We start from the raw sequence: 19,723 nt of genomic DNA, 5'->3' as shown, positions 1-19,723 counted from the left end.
AATAAAATAAATAACTCAGATATATATGTATTTCCTTTTAAAAACGTGAGCTATTGTGCCTGTACACGACGTTATTTTTTTTATTGATAGACTTGAAATGTCCACGTAGTTAAATCATTGCGAACTTCACGAACTTCAGGATGTGTAAACTTACTACATACTAACATGCCAATCATATGACAGTTCTATTTCCTCAGAACAGCAGCAGAGACTTCGCTCTCTTTGGATAGATGTCTCCTAGTTACAAGTGACGCTTAAGACCACAGCCAATCAAAAAACAGCTAACCTGCACGAGGAAGCGCGGTCGAGTATTAAAGAGTGGACTCGCACAGTTGTTTGTGGGTCAGTGTTGTGGTGCTAGTGACAGTTATAAACAGTTGTAGGTAAGGATGAAGGCACTACTGCTGCTGTTTTTGGCTTTTGGGTACGTCGGCTCCTCCGTGTACTCCTCATGCTCCCAGTCGCCATTAAACTGGTGTTCATCTGTTGACTCGGCTGTTGAGTGCGGGGTAAGAACTTTATACATAACTTTTTATCAAGAGCTAATTTTGAATGGCTAGTTAGTGTCGACGACGTTAGCCACTTTCATAGGTAAGGCAATAGCTAAATAAAAGTTTCTATATTTATGAGAAAAAAAAACCCCACTGAGAGAAAGCGTAGCAGCACCAATGAGTGCGTCGCTGTAATGTGATATGCGGTCAGTTTTCAGGTGAGTAAACTGACCTGACCGCAAATAATGGTTTCCTCTGATAAAGACTTCAAAATTATAGTCTGAATGTGGAGAGGTGAAACATTATCATGCACATGAAGTTAGCGGAGCCAGTCTCTTACAAAAATCAGAGTCATCCTTAAGCGTTGCCCTTGTCTTCATCTTTTAATGACGTCACGTGTGTTATTAAGTAATTATTTATAGCTAATGTTCGGTGTTAGCTAACAAGTACTCACTAAAACTCTGTAACCTTTTTTGTCTGTTAACTGGACTTCGAAAGAAACGGTTATTTTTAGGTTTTAAGGAAATAGGAAGTAAAACTTTCAAATACCAGTTCTTTGCCAGCTGTGCGGTCTTTACATGTACCACTAAGCAGCCAGTTTAGTTGGCAGAGGTGGGACCAAGTCATTGTTTTGCAAGTCTCAAGTAAGTCTCAAGTCTTTATCCTCAAGTCTCAAGTCAAGTCTCAAGTAATGTCAGGCAAGTCAGAGTCGAGTCTCAAGTCACTGGTGTAAAAGTCCGAGTCAAGTCACAAGTCTGAAACTTTGAATTTCAAGTCCTTTCGAGTCTTTAAAAAAAAAAAAAACGAAAAAATAATGTTGCAGTTATGCTAAATGTAAATATTAGACCATGTAATTTTAAAATCTGTGTTTTTCTCAACACATGACAAAATAGTGAACTTAGAAAATATACACAAATTGTGAAATTGCACCTCTTTAAAATGCAGCTCAATTAAACCTAGCTCCTAGAATAATTTTCACCGACAGTTCTGAGATAAGCTGCATGTTATTCTTGGATGCGGTTGTAGGACCAGCTTGACAAAAATATCATACACATTAAAAAAAACTGTATCACCAACGTAGCCCGGACAACATTTGCTAGTTAGATGAAGTCAGCTATCTCATCCTAGCATATTTATATGCATATTTATAATCATACGGTTCTTGGAGTGAGTGCATACACTCATGAAGTTTAGTAACTTCAGGTCACTGCAACAAGCCCAGGTACAGTTTACCGACGGATGGGTGCAGGACCTTGAAATGCACCGTGTAGAACGAAAGACCATCGTACGTATCATAAGTTTACCAGTCTCACAAATTGTCGTCATAAATACACATTCGTTAACCGTTTATTAATAGGACCTTTGAGCTCAACGGTAATTAATTAGTAGTGGAAATAATTTCTGGTACCCATCACAGAAATGTAGCAGTGACAATAATATTGTATGCTGTAATCGTACTGGACAATTAGTGATACAAAAAACCTGTTTTATCCTGTGAATAAAAGTATATGTTTTTGTCAATGTACCATAATAACAGAAGCGAAACGCAATATTGTGTCAGGACAATTCACTATTTATGCACAATAAATAAAGGAGCATAGCGCGACAATTTCTGTTCAGTGCCAGACTTGCTTGTAACCTATATCACCAATTATGTTAAGAAAAATGATGTATTAACTACTAAAAAACACTGACCTTCGTGTAAATGCTTGGAGCAGACTAACCTGTGAGCTGGAGTGTTCTGGGACGTTATATTTGATCTTTGAATGGCTGCAATCCAGGCCATCCGTCGCCTCTTTGTTACTTCGGAAACATGGCTTGAACAATTTCTCTTCAACGACGTAATCCGATAACAACCAATCTCTTTACCCGTCGGCTTCCCGTGGCTGTCATGCGACCGGCTATTGCAGTTAATAATACAACAGCTTCTTGACATTTTTGTGTTTCTTTTTATCGCTGTATAACTGATTTTAATTGAAAGCCTGCGTGCGCTAGTACCGCTTGCCACGAGTTCCCAGAATCCTTTGCGGTTCTACCCGTGAATGACGTCACATTTTCAATCTCTATATAATATGCATGTTAAATTTTATATTTGGGGTAAAATATCAAGTCTTTTCAAGTAAACCGGTTCAAGTCCAATTCAAGTCCCAAGTCATTGGTGTAAAAGTCCAAGTCAAGTCACAAGTCTTAGAACATTTTTTCAAGTCAAGTCTAAAGTCATAAAATTAATGACTCGAGTCTGACTCGAGTCCAAGTCATGTGACTCGAGTCCACACCTCTGTTAGTTGGTCTTACCATAGTTGGCATACAGTGAATAAAAGATATAGTCATGTAAATGGTGATAGATTTATTAACAATATTACAATCACAATTATAATGCAATAAACAATATAAATATAATTCAAACTTTTAAAAACGATCGCTGCAACAACTTGATAGGTAATCTGTGTATGCTGTTTTTAAGTCATAAAAAAGGACCAGCTAATGCACATTTTCAACCTTTCTGTAGCATTTTCAGCTGAAATTGGCTTGATCACAAGTAATTACAACCACATGCTATTGATGAAAAGTCATAGTATAACTCTCACTGATGCTGAGCTTCCTCTGGAGTCTTGAACGTGGTGGCGTTTTGAAGAAGCTGACCTCCCTGTTTTGCTCTTTGCTGTAGGTTTTGAAGTCGTGCCTTCATTCCACCTACACAAAGTCCCAACAGACAGACGATCCCGTTGAGGTGGGGCTTTACTACGAGAGTCTGTGTCCTGGGTGCAGACAGTTTCTCGTTATGATGCTCTTCCCCACAGCGGTCCTCCTGAATGACATCATGGTTGTTAACCTGGTGCCTTTCGGCAATGCCCAGGTAAGCAGTCGGCTGAGCAGCTTGGTTGCAGACTGCGATTGTAAATCTACCTGTGCAAAGACATTTACGGTTAAAGGCAACCCAAGAGTTCTCATCACTATATCTGTCAAAAATTTAAAAAGATTTACCCAAGTACATCATTGGTAACTGTATTCCATTCCAGGAGGTCAAACAGGCTGAAAAGTACGTCTTTACTTGCCAGCATGGAGAACAGGAGTGTCTGGGCAACATGATTGAGGTGACGTTGCACCCCAGACACACACCAACAACTCAAACTGCTGAATAATGTGTCATGTCTGGTGTCAAAAGCATCTTGCTGTGTTGCTTCAAAATGCTTAATTTTTTTAAAAGAATGAAATATTTGTTTTTTGTTTTTTCTCTAGACTTGTTTGATGAACATGTCCAAGATGGCTTTTCCAATCATTTTCTGTATGGAGTCCTCCTCTGATGTCATCAATTCAGCCAAAGCTGTAAGTGTGTGTGCGTGTTTGTTTGATTTATGCAGGCAATTGACTGGTCTAGACCACTTCAGTCCATGACTTTTTTTTTTTTCGGTCACTAATAAATTTCCGTTTACAACCATGTTTGGTTGTAGTGTACTGGAGTCTATGACCCCACTTTGAGCTGGGACAAAGTCATGAGCTGCGTCAATGGTCCTCAAGGAAACCAGCTGATGCATCAAAATGCCTTGGAGACGGCTGCCCTGAAACCTCCGCACCAGTACGTGCCCTGGATCACCATTAATGGGGTAAGACTTTACTGCAGTAACAGCCTATCCAGCAAATACCATGGTGTTCAGTTTTACTTATATAGTGCCAAATCGCAACAACAGTCACGTAAAGGCACTTTATCTCATAGGGTAAAGACCCTACGACGTAAGAGAACCCCAACAATCAGACAGCCTACAATGAGCAGCACTTGGTGACAGTGTAAAGGAAAAACTACCTTTTAACAGGAAAAAAACCCTCCTCCTCTGTGTTAGCTATCTGCCGCAACTAGGGATGGGTACCGGTGTCCGGTGCCATCACAAACGGTAGTAACCAGACCGAAAAGCAGCGCACATTTCGGTGCTTTATTTCGGTGCTTTTTTTTCCTGAGCTGTGATACACTTCTAGCCAATCATTTTATGTTTCCGAGGATAGTAGGCGGGGCCAGGTACGTACGTTCTGTTAGAGCAGAGCTACAGATTAAAAATGTCCAAGGCGAAGCGGTCAAAAGTCTGGCTGTACTTCACAGCAAAATATGCAAACTCAGCAGCCTGCAACAAGTGCTTTAAGCTGATACTGTGATACTGTCAAAGGAGGTAACACCAAGAATCCGATTAAACAGCTGGCGACGCATAGCGTTTTTTTTTAAAAGCCGAGAAATGCGCCGTATTTGATAGCAGCCGTTCTTCTCTGCGTGAGTAGCTTCATGTTGGTCATGTGTAATTTACGTTGAGTAGGCTAACCACGTTATTACATTAATGCATGTAAGGTGAACTAGCAAACATCATCATAGCTACATGCGGCTGTCCTCTTGTTTGATGGCAGATACTCCCTTCACCCTGGCCAAAAAGGCTAAAATGACCAAAGAAAAAGTGGGAAACAGTTAAACATGAGAGGGTTTAAGTTTGTGTTTTTTCCATTGTTTAAGCACTGCTTCCAGCCAAGAGTGATGCCATATATGCCACATAGCTGCAGAAAAGGCTAACATTGTTATATTTTTACAAAAAAAACCAGCTGAACATGAGAGGTTTTTGGACAAAGTTTGTGTTCTCCATTCTTTAAGCACCGGTTTGAGCACCGTTTAAGCAACGGCACCGTTTCAAAAGTACCGATTTGGCACCGGTATCGGATAAAACCTAAACGATACCCATCCCTAGCCGCAACCAACTGGGGCATGAGCAGAAAGGAAAAGGGAGACAGGACACAATACAAACTATAGGAGAGAGAAGACAGAATTGAATGACATACAGCATGGAAGTGGACGTTTTTCCTTTACTCTATAAAAACATAATGAAGAGGTGAGAAACTGTAAGACATCAGACTGGAATGGAGAAAGTGATTTGAAATGATCCAGATCTGATGTTGACTCTGTCCTTCAAAAGAAGTGCTGTTACTTTTTCAGTGATGAGTTTGACACTTGATCTGCCTCAAAGCCCAAATCTGTTAGTGAAAGAAAGCTGGGACTGATACATGTAAAGCTGCCTCTTTTTCACTTGACATCATGCAGTACCCTAACATAAAAATGGAAGTTTTGTCTAAAGCAAGTCACATGTGAATTGCAGGCACGCCCACGTAAGCCCCTCTTCTTTATTAGAGGCGTTAGTATTGGAATGTTAAACACACTTTTTGCTGTTAGGAGTTTTACTATGTACTGTACTTCCTGGACCAACTTAAGGTCTTCTTTTCGTATTTAGATTTCCAAAATCCATATGACAATAGGTGCATAGTAAGTGTGCCTCACCTGATTACAATTTTGCTAAGATCACATGACCCAAGATTGACGGCAATCACATTTTTGGGGGATTCCTATGAAAAGCAAGTCAAATGCTAAATTCAGATCATCCACAATATAAGGTTATCAGGCTGCTCAGCTCTATCTGTTGCATTTGCCTGTCCCTTTTTGGAAATGGTCTCTCTCAGCCTTTGCACTTACCACCTTAGTCATTCACACCGGTCTTCCTTACAGTTATATGACATTGCTGTGACCTGCAATCACCTGCAAGTCATGCACCTAGCAATCTAACGAGGTCAATCAGATGATCTGTCTCTGACGGCCTCTTATTGCTGTTTTACATTCCAGTATCACCAGGTTTAAGACCTAAAGTGTACTGCTAAGTGTCTGTTGCCTTAATAAACCATTCAAACTGTGTAACTGAGGTATGAGAAGTTACTTATTTTTAAATGTTGGGAATATTAATTTTCATTGATTTGTAGGAGCATACAGACGACCTGCAGGACAAAGCCATGAATTCTCTCCTCTCGCTCGTCTGCAGCATGTACAAGGTACAGTCATCAATGTCTACTAGATATCTGCCTTGTAATTTACTTGAACTTAAGTTTTTGTTTTGTTTTTTCAGGGCACTAAGCCTGCGGCCTGCGGGGGGAGCCAGATGCACTACAAAACTTACTGCCAGAAAGTGTGAATGAGAAATTCTGCACATGCCTGTTTACTAGCCAGGTGTGGCCTCTAAACAAGAAACACTGAAGAATGTCATCAAAGATTTTCTTTTTCTTTTTGTGTTTTTGAACTTTGTTTCTAAGAATTTGATCACTTCACTTTTGTAATTCCAAAATATAAAAACACACGTTACCTTCTTAAGAGACTGTGTTGTCATTGAATTAATATCTATGGAAACCAAAAAATCATAAATGGCTTTTGTAGTACTTTGGTATTTGCCTTATTTAAAGTGTTTTTTGCTTAACTTTTTAAAAAACAGTTTAGATGGAGGTACACAAATTCACAAATCATCCAAAAAACACAAATCATCATTTGTTAGAGGTAATAAACACACACAGTAGGGTATTCATATCTTGTGGGGACAATGCTTTACCTAGCCCCTAACCATCGAAAATGAATGCCTAACCCTTGCCCTAAACCTAACCATAACCAATTGTTACACTGTGACTAAAACCACAGTCTCAGTCTCCAAATTCCCTTCAAACTTGTGAGAACCAGGATTTTGGTCCCCAAAAGGGCCGTTGGTCCCCACAAATATAGTAAGCTTACACACAGACACACACACACACACACAGACAGACACAGACAGTGTTGTCACAGTGCTGTATTAAAACTGATATTTTGAGTTTATTTACTAGATTCTTTGTCTTTGTAGTCTCCCACAGCGTCAGAGTAAGTGTTTAATGTAAATGGTAGGATAATAGGTAATCTAAAGCTCATGCCTAATGGCCTTGAAAACATGTGTCACAGTTGACCTTATACTTCACGTTCTGTTTGTTTTTTTTAAACCTGAGTTAATGTGGGCTTAGCATCAGGAGGCACAGGTTCATTAAAGTTCACAAAATCTCCTGAATCTTTAACACAGACTCACCTACAGCTACAAATTTAAACCGTGTTCATGGAGTAAGAAAAAAAGCTTAAATGAGAAGATTTTAGGCAACCGCTTGATCAAACCCAGAGTTTTGCTGCACTGACCGGCAGGTCTGGATCTGCAAGGTCCACAGATTCTGCAGACAGACTCGCATGACTAATGGCATGCCATGCAGGCTGTTCCACCACCTCAATCTCTGTACCAGCATCTGCAGCCTCCACATACTTTCTGTTTTGGCGACTAATTGTCGTCATTTTCCAAAACATCGCTTTTGGGTCAAATCGGTTTACTACTACTACTACTAAGAAAGTTTGCTGTTTATCACCGATGTGATGACAGCTGAAAGTTTTGAAGAGGCGGGGAGACAGTTTGGTCTGTACTGAGTGACATCCCAGCTAAATGTTGGTGCCACAGACAGCTTCATATCTCATCTTAACTGTAGTTCCTGTATCCTCCTCGTTGGCATTTCCTTCTCATTTGTCTGGTTCCCAGTAGCTGAAAGTATGAGGAGAAATAACTCAAAAATTTTCAACTTCACAGAGGTAAGAGTAATAATTTCACGTTTAAGAAATTCGGCAACCTTTATTACGCTTGGCTTGGTTATTTCTTTCTTTATTTCATTTGCTTTCTTTTATGAACTCAAAAGAAAGTGAACTGGTTACACATTCGCAAAAACTAAATGGAAAGCTATGATGTGTGATTAATGTGGATTCTGTAATTGCACTGCTACGTGTTTTGTTTTCCGTTCTTGTTCCTGTTGCCAAATAGTTGTGGAAACTTTAATGGGAGCTTGTGTGTGAAAATAAGCAACAGCATTAAAGTGTAAAATTGTGTCATTAAGGAAGGAAATCATTTGGTGGCAAAGATAATGTGTTGCAGCATAGCTTTCTCTTGATCGATCCAACTCATAATCCATGAAGTTGACACATCGGCCCCTCTCGTGGTGATCTTGGATAGAAACGGTCAACAATAAAACTCCAGAGTCTGTTGACGTTTGTTTATGGAAAGGTGAAACTTCCAAGCAGAAGGAGAGATAGGGTCACGGGATACAGCGGCAAACAAGGACTCTTATCTGTTTCCCCTCAACGCTGACGCTGAAACAGAGAAGCCCTGAGAGCGAAATCCCGAACACTGTCTCCCTGTAAGAACCGTCTATTGTGTCCAAGGTGATAGTGTGTTTGGTCTCAGGACCTGAAATCAGATAAACCTTCCAAAAATAATGCCCGAGTTGGCTTTTGTGAGGCTTGTCACATTTTTAGTAGCGTCATAAAAACAGCCCTGTGCATGGCTCACCTTTAGATCTCAACAGATGGTCTTTTTTTTTTTTTTTTACTTCACAGAGACTTTTCAAGAAGCTCGGGAAATATAAAAACTTCTCCCTGCTGGCAAACATGCAGCTTTCCTTTATGTATGGTTTCTGTGATATCCCTGCTAAAATGCTGCTTCTGTATTGTTGCTCTGTCACCAGTTTGTGTAGTTCTTGTAATTATTGCAGGCCATAAACTATTAACAACAAAAAGGCAAATTTTCTCTGAACATCATTTTCATATTTCAAAGTAATAGCCCAGAAAGCTGCACATAAGCTAAATTATAGGATGAATGAGTGCCAAGTAGCTTTGAGCCAGGGTTTGCTGTTGAAAAGCACAGAGCTGCTGATTTTTGTGATGCATAGCAATCAATCTTGTTAGCGCCACAGCACATGCACATGCACATCCCTTTCATTTCAGTAAGAAAGCTGACATGCAAAGCATATGAAAGAAAATCGAGTTAACCAAGCAGTTTCCATTTCATAAAAATCTCCTTTCTTGTCTGCAGTTCACTCCAAACCTTTGAGTTCAGTGCAAAAAAGTGAACAAGTTAAAAAGCTGGCCCCCCTTTTTGTCTCCAATCTAGTCTTTATGAATGCAGATTTATCCCGTCTTTATACCATCACACTCTTCTTTTTCTAGCTTACAGTTAGACATGTATGCATATATCATCTCAGTAAAAAAACAAATCGCCTGCCTTTTATCTGCCTTACAGAGACAGTGGGATTCCTTAGACCAAACCTCCTCTGTAGAGCCTCTCCAGGACTGTGATATCAGATGGGCTGTGAAGAGGCTCTTCTCGGGAAACCTGCAGCTGCCCAAGCTTTCCTGCAGATCTTCTGCTCAGGATGGCCCTCCGCCCGTCGCCCCATTGGGCCCTGCGACCTACAGGATCAAACACTCGAGAAGTTACGGGACTCTGACCAGCTGCATGTCCAGAGGCCTGTAAGTCACTGATGTTGAACATGTTTAGTGGCATTTTGCTAATGAATTTAAATGTGCATACCAAAACATCACACATCCTGCTTCAAAAGCATGTTTGGGAACACATGATACTTCAGGTATCTCACACATGTTAAATTCATTCTTTAAATATCCTCTGATTTCCTCTAGAAAGAACAGCTCTGGAGTTTAAGTGTTCCCAAAACCAGCGCTCTGTGTGGAAAGGAGTTAATTTTTTCCTAGTTTCCCAACAGCTGGGCCCCTTCTCAAGCTTAATGATTAAAATTATATGTGTTCAGTGTGAAACCAGCCCCTGTGAAGCAAGCTGTGGTCTTGTAAATCAACACAGATTAAGGAGTACTTAATGATCATCTGTTTTTAGGCGGGTTTTTAGGCTGAGTTGCTTCTCGAGCATATGATTGAACAAAGTGTCCCGCTTAAGGCGTTGCGCTCGCCTCTGTCACACTGCTGAACAATTATCGCCATAAAAGATCAGACAAACAAGGCTCTTATTATTGTTTTCACAACAACATTCAAGCTGCTTCAGCAATACATCTGTAGCAATTTCGGCCTCTCTAAACTTCGTGTGTGGGTGTGTACGTGTCTGCGTGTGCTGGCGTCTGTGAACGTGTGTGTACGTGTACCATCATTACGTCTCTTTTTCCACCTGTTGATGGAATCCGGAGACATCTGTTTGATATTGTTATTAGTTACAGTGAACCTCACAGGTGAACCCCTGTTGGCTTCTTCTTTGTCATGTGATTCATTGTTGAGTAGCACCTCTGCAAACACTGGATAAACTGAGAGTGATGTGGTGTTTTGTTCTTTTGCATTGCTCTTTATACGCTCACTGGCCACTTTATTAAGTACACCTATACAACTTCATGAAATATCCAATCAACCAGTGACATGGCTGCAACTCTGTGCGTTTGGCCATTTAGAAATGATTGAGACGACCTGCTAAAATTCAAAATGAGCTTCAGAATGGGGAAGAAAGGTGATTTAACCAACTTTGAATGTCGCTTAGAGTTTGGTGCCAGACGGGCAAGTCTGAGGATTTCACAAACTGCTGATCTGCTGGGATTTTAGCCACACAGTCACCTCTAAGGTTTATAGAGAAGAGTCTGAAAATGAGAAACTACCTTGAAAGTTTATTATTTGGTTGGCTGTAGGTGGTGGTGGTTCAATGCCTGACTGCTCCAGTCTCCATGCCTAGGCATCCTTAGGCAAGATACTAACCCCAAGTTGCTCTACGATTCATCCATCAGAGAATGAATGTGTGTGAATGTTAGATAGAAAGCACTTGAGCAGAGAAAAAAGAGCTTGCGTGAATGGGTGTGAATGGGTATGAGGCATGTATAAAGTGCTTTGAGTGCTCGGGTAGATTAGAAAAGCACTATATAAGAACCAGTCCATCTACCATTAATGAAGTAGATGTGCCACAGCAGCATAAGAGCACAGTGGTGTTCTTGTTATATAAGAACAAGATTTGCTTGGGCTTTCCAAAATTGGATAGCAGACGTGCCGAGACATTCTGAGGATATGGTCAGAATTTGGTGTAAACAGCTTGAAGGCATGGATCCATCCAGCCTTGTATCAATGATTCAGGCTGGTTTTAGTGTATTCTAGAATTTTAGAAATTGATTTTGGAATCTGTTTAAAAACAGTGGGATACATGGAGGGTCTTTAAAAGAGATGGATGATACCAGCTGTTTAAAAGTAAGAGTGACTGACTGATAATTGAGAGAAACCCAGGGGAAATGACAGGTAGAGTCTCTTGAAGAAATTTGGGAGAAATAGTGTCAACTGGGCAGAAAGAAGTGCACATATTAGAAACTATATCAAGGAGATCATTCCATCCATTCCTTTTTCTTTCAGGTAATTCATTTCAGGGTCGTGGGGGGCTGGAGCCTATCCTAGCTGCCATAGGCTTCAGTAGATAGGCATAAGTAGATGACTACACTTGGACAAGGTGATAGGATCCAATCGTGAACTGTGACCTGATACCATAGATCTTACTAGCAATAAATAATAAAATAATAATAAAAAAAATTGACACTCAACGGAGCCAGTGAAGTCGGACGTTTTTTCAGTTGAGCATGGTTAATAAGTTCTTCATGTGAATAAAGTGAAAAGGGAGATCTTTGTTTTCCCATCTCTTTTCAGCTTTTTTGTGCTCTCTTCTATCCTGATGAATATAATCATTGACCCAAAGAGGAGGGATTACTCTGGACTTTTCAGAGGCTCTATTATCAGGATCTGATGTACACAGACTACTGAAAGTTAAGTGAGTCCCTGATATTTGAAGACAGCTGCAATGTTGAGATGGAGATATAAGAGAACAGAGCTGGGAACGTTGCTGCCAAGTTCTCATTGGGTGAATCCCATAGGCATTCAACCTATTGATTTCCTGTTTCTTGAGAGCAGGCGCAGGTTCGTATCCTACCCGTGGCGGTTGTCGCATGTCTTCCCTGCTCTTGCTCCCTCTGCTTTCTTGACACTTTTTAGTGTACCCTTTCAAATAAAGCCATCTTCATCACACAGTTCAGCTTCTTCAACTCTTTTCAGCAAATTGTTCCGCTTCTTCAGCTGTTTTCGGAAGACGATTTTCACTATATGGCATTTACTCGGCATTTTCGCAGGAAATGCAACTTTTGTGAGACAGTATAGCTCACTAGAAATCTAGAAGGGAACACAAACATGTTCAGTGTTGTTGAAAAGTAGCCAACAAAATTGGAAAATGTATTATTGTAATGGCAACGAGGACAGCAGGTTATTGGGGTCGGATGTGGCTCTGGAGGTGAAATGATTCATTCATTAATCCCTGGCTTCTTCTGTTGGCATGTCAATTCGTCCTTTTCATGCCGAACCACAAAAAACTCTCCACTTAATGCAGTGTATCCATCTCTCTCTCTTTCTCTGTGTACATGTGTGCGTGTGTTTGTGTGATAGGAATAGCGATGTATGTACTGAGTAGAAAAAGTACTTTATGATGTTTGCATGTGGATCGATGAGTGGCCTATCATGCGAAACACTTTCAGTGGTCAATAAGAGCACTACATAAATGCATTCTGTGGGTCATCTCCGGTAACAGTTCTCAGTATTACAGTCACATTTGGATACAATTGATTGCAGCACGAGACTTTGCAAGCTGGAAAAGATACTCATTGTTTTCTGGTAAATTGAAGTCTTTTGACACATATTATGCAACTATAAAAGGTCATAAGTTGTTGTTTTTTTTACTTTATAGCATGCTCTGCTGCAACAACACACACTGTGTTTCATGTGCTTGTGTAACTGTCAACTGATCAAACATGACCTTTTCATGTAGGAGGTCAGGTCAGCTTATAGTCAGTCTTAGGCCATAACACGTCCCATCAAAGGTGCTCTCCTTCACTGTGAACTTCTCACCACTTCTTGACTCACTCTCCTGCAGACCCTACCAATGCGCTGCAATCCCCACCCAGCGGGTAGAGCCTGGGGAAGTTGCACACAGTTGCTGCACACTCTCCTGCCAAAGACACTCTTTCAAAAGAGAATCTTAATGTCAAGATTGATACTTCCTGGTTAAGTAGCTTTAACTGCTTTTTCACTGACAGATATTTTATTCACAATTGAACAATATGGCAAATATGTAAATTGAGAAGCTGTACTGCTGTTAACAAAAATATTAGCTCATTTTGGAATTTCATTCCAACAGCACATCTAAAAACATGGGAACGAGGGCAACAATCGGGTGGAGAAAAATTTTACAGCTAATGAGGTTAACTGGCAGCAGGTCAGTGACATGATTGGGTTTAAAAAGTGCATCCTAGAGAGGCAGAGGTTCACCAAGCTGCAAAAAACTGTGTCTACAAATTGTGGAACAGCTGCAGAATCATGATCGTCAGCGTAAAATGGCAAAGACTTTGAATATCTCATCATCTGCAGTACATAATGTCCTCAAAAGATTCAGAAAATTGTTAGAAATCTCTTTGTGCAGGTGAAAAGACTGAAAATCAATATTAGATGGCTATGATCTTTTGGCCCTCGGGCAGCACTGCATTAAAAACAGGAACGATTCTGTCATGGAACTGTGAGCACAGTTCACTGTGCCATCCGCAAATGCAGGTTAAAGCTCTATCATGAAGAGAAGAAGCCGTAATTGGACACGATCCACGAACGCTGCTGTGTTCTCTGAGCCGACGCTCGTTTAAAATGGACTGAAACAAAGTGAAAAACTGTTCTGTTCTCTGTACATCTATTACATCTGCATGACTTTGTATTTGCTGAACTAACCTGTCTTTAGTCCAGACCTTTCACCAACTGAAAACATTTACAGCATAAATAAGTGAAAACTTCAACAAAGAAGAGCCAGGACTGATGAGCAGCTAGAATCATATATCAGACAAGAATGAGACAACAAAAGACCAGCAGCTGGTCTCCTCAGTTCCCAGATGTTTAAAAGAAGATGGGAATGGTGCACAGTGGTAAACATCGCCCTGTCCCAACTGTTTTTAAACATGTCGCTGCCATCAAATTCAAACATTTGATGCGCTTTCTGTGTTCTGTTAATACCTGTTTATGATATTTGCAAATCATTTCGTTCTCCTTTTATTTACATTTTACACAGCATCCCGCCTTTTTCAGCATTGGGTTTGGAAAAACACTATCCTGCCAGCCTCTTTATGCACGTACGGGGCCCTAAAATGCAGAAAAAAACCTTCAGATGCACTATAAACATCACATCTAGATTTATACTAACGGATTACTGCTATAACGCAGCACATAAAAAATAGGTGCAAGTACTGTGATGTTTCACTTTTATTTACTTCATAAATGTTTATATGACAGCAGGTATAAAGTAGCACGGCTACAAACATGACAGCAGGGATATCGAAGGACTAGAAAGCCTTTCATTATGTTCCCTTTCTATGAAGAGAGCCATGTGCTCTCCTGTTTACCAGTTGGTAGTGCAGTTTTGATGGGATGCCAGAGAAAGTGTTTATAGAGAAGTCTCAGGATGCTTTATAGCTGACAATGCTGCAAATCTTAGGATAACCTTTTCCTTTTCCTTTTCTACATCATATACATCAAATTTGCATTAAATGACTCCAGAACGGACCTCAGCAGCTTGGAAGGGATGCGGCTTTTTATGAAACATCTGAGGAAGAATGTTCTCAAAAGACAAACCATTTCCTACCCGGAATAAAGCAGATGGTTTACAAACAAAGTGGATCTGGTGTGAGCCTTTTCTCCAAGTGTGTCATACTCGATGTCTGAAAGTGTCTGATGCACGCTTCCTGCTGGCAGCTGAGGCCTGAAAACCTGGAATTACAACATCACTCTGAAAGAGAAGGTTGTAAGCATGCTCTGTCCACAGCAGATGGGATCTCCAGATGGATGTTTGGAGACAGTGAGTCAGCGTAATGTTTTCTATGAGCCCTGTTTTTTCTGGGGGTTTTTTGTTCTTACTGTCTTTGGCATGCTTCATTGCGGGATAAACTTTCGGGTGAATCTCGTATCGAGAAACAAGCAGAAAGCCTTTTTCCAAACTAACAGTCATCCCATTCCAGACACTACTCAGTCTCAGTTATCATAGAAGCAGTCACATGAGAGGCTGCGAGTCTGAGCCACTCTTGAAAAGTTGTAAGCAAAACTTTATGCTGACAGAAGCATCCAGCTGATGGTGCTGTCTCGATGTCTGATTCTGTAAAAAGGGGAACATCTCGAAACACACGAATGGCCTCAGTGTGAGGAACTCCACTCCAGATGTGCCTCAGGAATACTTAAATCTGAATCTGATTGGGCACTGGGTAGCTCTTAAGCCTCTGTGGCTCTGAGAGTTGATGACAACGATAACAGGCCCATAATTTGACTTTATTCATCTATTCATTTTGCTCTCATGATTGCACATCTCCAAGTGATATAGTATTATTTCCATATTCCTCACAGTCCTCTTGGCTCCGGCTGGCTGTGCTGTAGCTCCGTCCACTTGCAGAAATGCCAGAAATGTTTTGTTTCCGTGCTCGCTGATATCGTCGCTCTGAAAAAAACGAAACCTTAAGATGCCAGACAAATCGTGTTTGTGCTTTAGTCTGCTGCTGCTTGCCTGGTTCCAGTGACTGCTTAAAAAACATGTTTCTTTGGATGTTAAATGTTAACTAACTTTGGCTGGAGTGTGCTGAACATACAGGTACAGAGTTAATAAAGGGGAGCCTGAAGGTCGGGTTAATGAGCGAAGTGAGAGTGAACCGAGACAAAATGACAGTAAAACACATTCTGAGATGAGCTGCAAAAGATTATTTGTCTCATTTCTAGATATAAGGATGGATAAGCAGAAATGACAGCACCAAATTTAATGCAGTGCAGTGCTAATGAGTGTATGCACACACACACACATGCACACACACACAAAAGCTCTCAAGCAAACAATTCTTATTTCCTGCTTTCCCTAAACAGCTGTTGGTCATAGGTTCAGTCCTGTGTCAGATGTTCCAGCTCCCTAGGTTATTTTAGTTACTCTAGACAGCGCCGGTGTTTAGTTATGAGTCCTTAATCACAGGAGGACCTTTTCTCACTCTCCGGCAATAAACAGAGAGATTGGGTGAGGGAGAAGATGTTGTTGCCTCTGGTCACAGATAGAGAGTGCCATCGTGACAGCACCCATGCTCTCTATAGCTTTTATCTACCTCTGCTTTTTATAGTCAGAGGCACTTCATGTGATTCTTCCTGGTGCGCTCAGAGCATGTGAAAGGCAAAGAAGCTGTCTCTGAGGAAATAGGCAACTTCACAACAGATAGCACCTCAGGGAGTGCAGGGGGGGAGGGGGGGGGAGCCTGAGTATGCAAACTTGGGAGTGAGAGTAAGTAAGGTGAGCTCGAAGGCCAAGCCAGGCGACGGCTTAATGTTTATACACAGGCGGAATTTGGAAAGGAAGTAATTATGAAGCACAGTTTGAAGTTGATGAACAATATGTTCCTTAGGATTGCAAGGGAGAGAAGAGGGGGGAAGTAGAGGGATGGAAAGAGGGATAGAGGAGCAGAAGGAGGTAATCTGTCATGCTTCCACTCCCTGTAAATCAGACGTCCATATTTAGTTGGAAAGAGGGAAGGCCTCACAGTAATGTAAACAAAGCCTGGGGGAGGGAAGAAGGCAGGGAGAGTTTATCATCAACACTAATGTTTGAACGGCTAGCACGGCAGTCAGCATGGTCTTTAGGAAGAGACAACAGACAACGGAGCTGATAGAGCACAACTGAAGGTAGAGAGGTAGCTTTTGATTTTCTGAGCAGTCTTGTCTAGTCCATTTTAGATTTCAAAAACAGGTTTTTATTCTTGAGATCTCTGAGAGAATTTTGGAGCAATGATGAGCAGGACCAGATCCTCACCCGTCTCATATGTCATGTCACACAAAAGTCTTTAAACAAACCTGACGACAACATTTTTCAAAGGGAGAGCGAGCAAAGAGGGAGCGATCGCTTGACCACTGACCATCTATCTATTCATCATGAACGACCTGTGCTCCGAGAGCTCCGAGGAAGAACAATCTGAAGTCGATGAGACCCCCCGGGAACAAAAGCTGTCCCGGCTTCCCGTGATTCAGCTCATGTCCAGGACCGTAGGGGGTTCCACGGGAGGATCTCCAAAGGTTTCACCCAAGGATTCGCCGCGCGGGTCTCCTCGAAATTCCCCGCTGCTCTTCAGGAAGCTGCTGATGAACCGCAGCATCAACCTCCAGAGGCGCCGCTTCACCCTGGCCCACACCCCCAGGTAGAGTTTATGACTGCAGCCAAGATGATATAGATGACAGCTGTTGCACTTTGCATTATTCTCACTCAAAATAATGTAAAAAAAAAAAAAGGTTATTTTTCGCAGATTTTGAAGATGTGTTAATGTTATGCAAGTTCTGCTCCAAATCCACCAACTAGGATTCTTATCATTCAAAAGCCATCTATTCTTATCGAATGTTCACATTTAGCACATCATTTAGACATGGATGATGCATATGGAGGGGGGTGGGGGGCTATGTAAGGGTTGTTTGGTGCTCTTTGCTGTTCCTTTTGGTATTTGGTAAAGAACAGCAGCCTTATGGCCAATCTTTACTCCACTTGGTTGGAGATGTTGATGCGTTCAAGTGTATTTTTGTCCAGGTGTTTCACACCACAAAAATGGTTGCCCTGAAGCTTATCTTATTAAAGTAAGACTGACCACAAGATGTTCTTATATTCATGCCTTTCAGTCATGCCTGCTCTCCTCTGCCAGGATAAAACTAGCCTTTTTTTTTTGGTAAGAAAGATCTAATACAAATTTTGTTCTCATGATGTGCATTTTTTTTTAAAGTTTCATTTCCATAAATAGACCTGCCCTTATTTACTGACTGCACATAGGTGCGTGGTTCCTGCTTGTGTTTAGCTTTTTCTTCTTTCTATGAAATCTGCTAATTATAGAATTCATTCACAGCAAAGCTGCTGATGAGCATTGAGTTTATAATAAGAGACGCTTTTCCAAACCCGCTGTCAGCTTTAGTGCTGAATTACCAGGAGTGTTTTTCCTAAGCTTTGTTCACCTTTTGCTTTCCATCATGTCAGTAAACACAGCTCAGCGACATCCTTGTTGTCACAGGATCAGCAGTTTGTTGTTCCACTTGTTAAGGACATGCTTCAATCTTTCAACAATGTCTTCTTGTTTAACAGCCGCACTTTTTAATCGCTGCACTCGCTGCGAAAGCACGCCTCAAACAACTGGATATTTCCTGCCGAGTTTCAAACACCTTAAATTTATTCTTCCGTTGCAGCGGTCATAAATCTCTTTGGAAACAACGCAGCAGTCTCTCTATCAGGCAGCGCTGCTCTGGTACCTGTTGATAGCTTTAGTTTTATGATCCGTTATTGAATCACGTCAGGCTCATGATTTTATTCTTTTCAGTGCAATTTAAACATTTACCTAGTCCCCCAATTAGATTGCATTTGACCATAACTTCTTGAGATAGGGAGAATAAACAGGACTCAGGCGGGACTGTGTATTTCTCTTCCCTCACACCTGTTGGTGTCCTCAAAAGAAGAGCCTGTTGTGGAAAATTGTAAAGCACTTTAAAAAGCAAATGTCTCCAGTGTGTACTCTGAGCATATAAACACTCAGATGTAGGCACCATGCAAATCGGCGCTGTTGCACGGTGTCTCCAGCTTGTTGCACTGATGTCAGGCACATCCACCTCAGTGAAATCAGATTAAAAGCTCGAGAGAAACTCTAGCTGGTGCTGTAAATTCCTGCCTTACTTTTATTGGCAGGAGCATTCCTACGAGAGCTGGGTGCCCCGTAGGAAATCTAAACATGCAGCATTTAAACGGTGGTGTATTTGACATTGGTGGATATGTTTCTATTTCAGAGTTTATTGTAAACTGTTTAATTGAGTTCGGGGTGTCTGTTAAAAATCTAAATATTAGAGGAAAAGAAGTCAAGTGGACTTCAAGGCTCAGTCTTGATTGTCAGATATCTGGAGGGCAGCGCAGATACTCAACATGTCAGGCTTTGTTTTACACAGCTCTGAGGCCAGGCCATTGAGGAAGTTTCCGCCTGCAGTGTCACAGCTCAAATAAATGGATGGACATGAGTTATTGCAGGATGACTGGCAAGCAGGAAGAATTAAACAAACTGGGGGTCCGGCGGAAAATTAATGTCGCAGGCCGCTCAAATATAGAACGTGCGCGCAAATTTATTTTCACTTTGTGTCTAAGTTGATGAAGTCTCTTTTTCCCCTTCAGAGACACCGAGTCAAAAGGATTTTTTTCCATGAAAAACTTTTAAACATTCAATAAACTTTTTTTTCAAGCCAGCTCTGTGATGACAGGTTTTTTTTTTCCATTCAGTGTTTCAGTCACGTTATATTAATGGAAATAAAAACTGTCCAGAAAACACGCAAATTGTTGCTTTATTTATTGGATGTATTCATTTCTCGAGCAGGAGTTTTTAAAATAAATAAAGCAGCGTTATCACTTGCAACTAAAGTGGTTTCAGTTTGCAGATCGTCGACTGTATTTCTTTTTAGAGAAGTGGCTGTGTAGACAGGTGACAAATTAAAGGGGAAAAAACCAACAAACTAAATCCTAGCA

General features: G+C 41.0%; 2 protein-coding genes across 3 annotated transcripts in view; both read left to right on the top strand.

Annotated features, from left to right (window-relative positions):
• Positions 1-323: 323 nt before the first annotated feature.
• On the top strand, positions 324-6,654 carry ifi30a (IFI30 lysosomal thiol reductase a). The gene is made up of 7 exons (XM_085253920.1): positions 324-509; positions 3,160-3,348; positions 3,512-3,586; positions 3,732-3,818; positions 3,944-4,096; positions 6,270-6,338; positions 6,413-6,654. Exons 1-7 carry the CDS (start codon positions 390-392, stop codon positions 6,476-6,478), a joined length of 759 nt encoding a protein of 252 aa, XP_085110046.1. The 5' UTR covers positions 324-389; the 3' UTR covers positions 6,479-6,654.
• A 213-nt stretch (positions 6,655-6,867) lies between these two features.
• Positions 6,868-19,723, top strand: part of pde4ca (phosphodiesterase 4C, cAMP-specific a) — a 51,782-nt gene continuing 38,926 nt past the window's right edge. The window contains exons 1-2 of one of the 2 annotated variants that reach the window (XM_085253912.1): positions 6,868-7,926; positions 9,407-9,636. In XM_085253912.1, the coding sequence (XP_085110038.1) occupies positions 7,888-7,926; positions 9,407-9,636 (269 nt within the window). In that variant the 5' untranslated portion in view covers positions 6,868-7,887. Of the gene's footprint in view, positions 7,927-9,406; positions 9,637-17,121; positions 17,385-19,723 lie in introns of those variants that run through there. The other variant, XM_085253914.1, reaches the window with a different exon arrangement.

Source organism: Mchenga conophoros, linkage group LG18, assembly GCF_057382185.1.
Source record: "Mchenga conophoros isolate Kocher_MC1m ecotype Shallow Benthic linkage group LG18, M_conophoros_male_GT1.1, whole genome shotgun sequence".
NCBI lineage: Eukaryota > Metazoa > Chordata > Actinopteri > Cichliformes > Cichlidae > Mchenga > Mchenga conophoros.
This window is presented reverse-complemented; position numbering and strand designations above follow the sequence as displayed.

What these genes read in the sequence shown, in the direction of transcription:
- ifi30a (XM_085253920.1), top strand. Translation starts at nt 390, where the DNA reads ATGAAGGCACTACTGCTGCTGTTTTTGGCTTTTGGGTACGTCGGCTCC. An exon ending in ACTCGGCTGTTGAGTGCGGG is followed by an intron (nt 510 to 3,159) that starts GTAAGAACTTTA and finishes TCTTTGCTGTAG; the next exon opens with GTTTTGAAGTCGTGCCTTCA. An exon ending in TGCCTTTCGGCAATGCCCAG is followed by an intron (nt 3,349 to 3,511) that starts GTAAGCAGTCGG and finishes ATTCCATTCCAG; the next exon opens with GAGGTCAAACAGGCTGAAAA.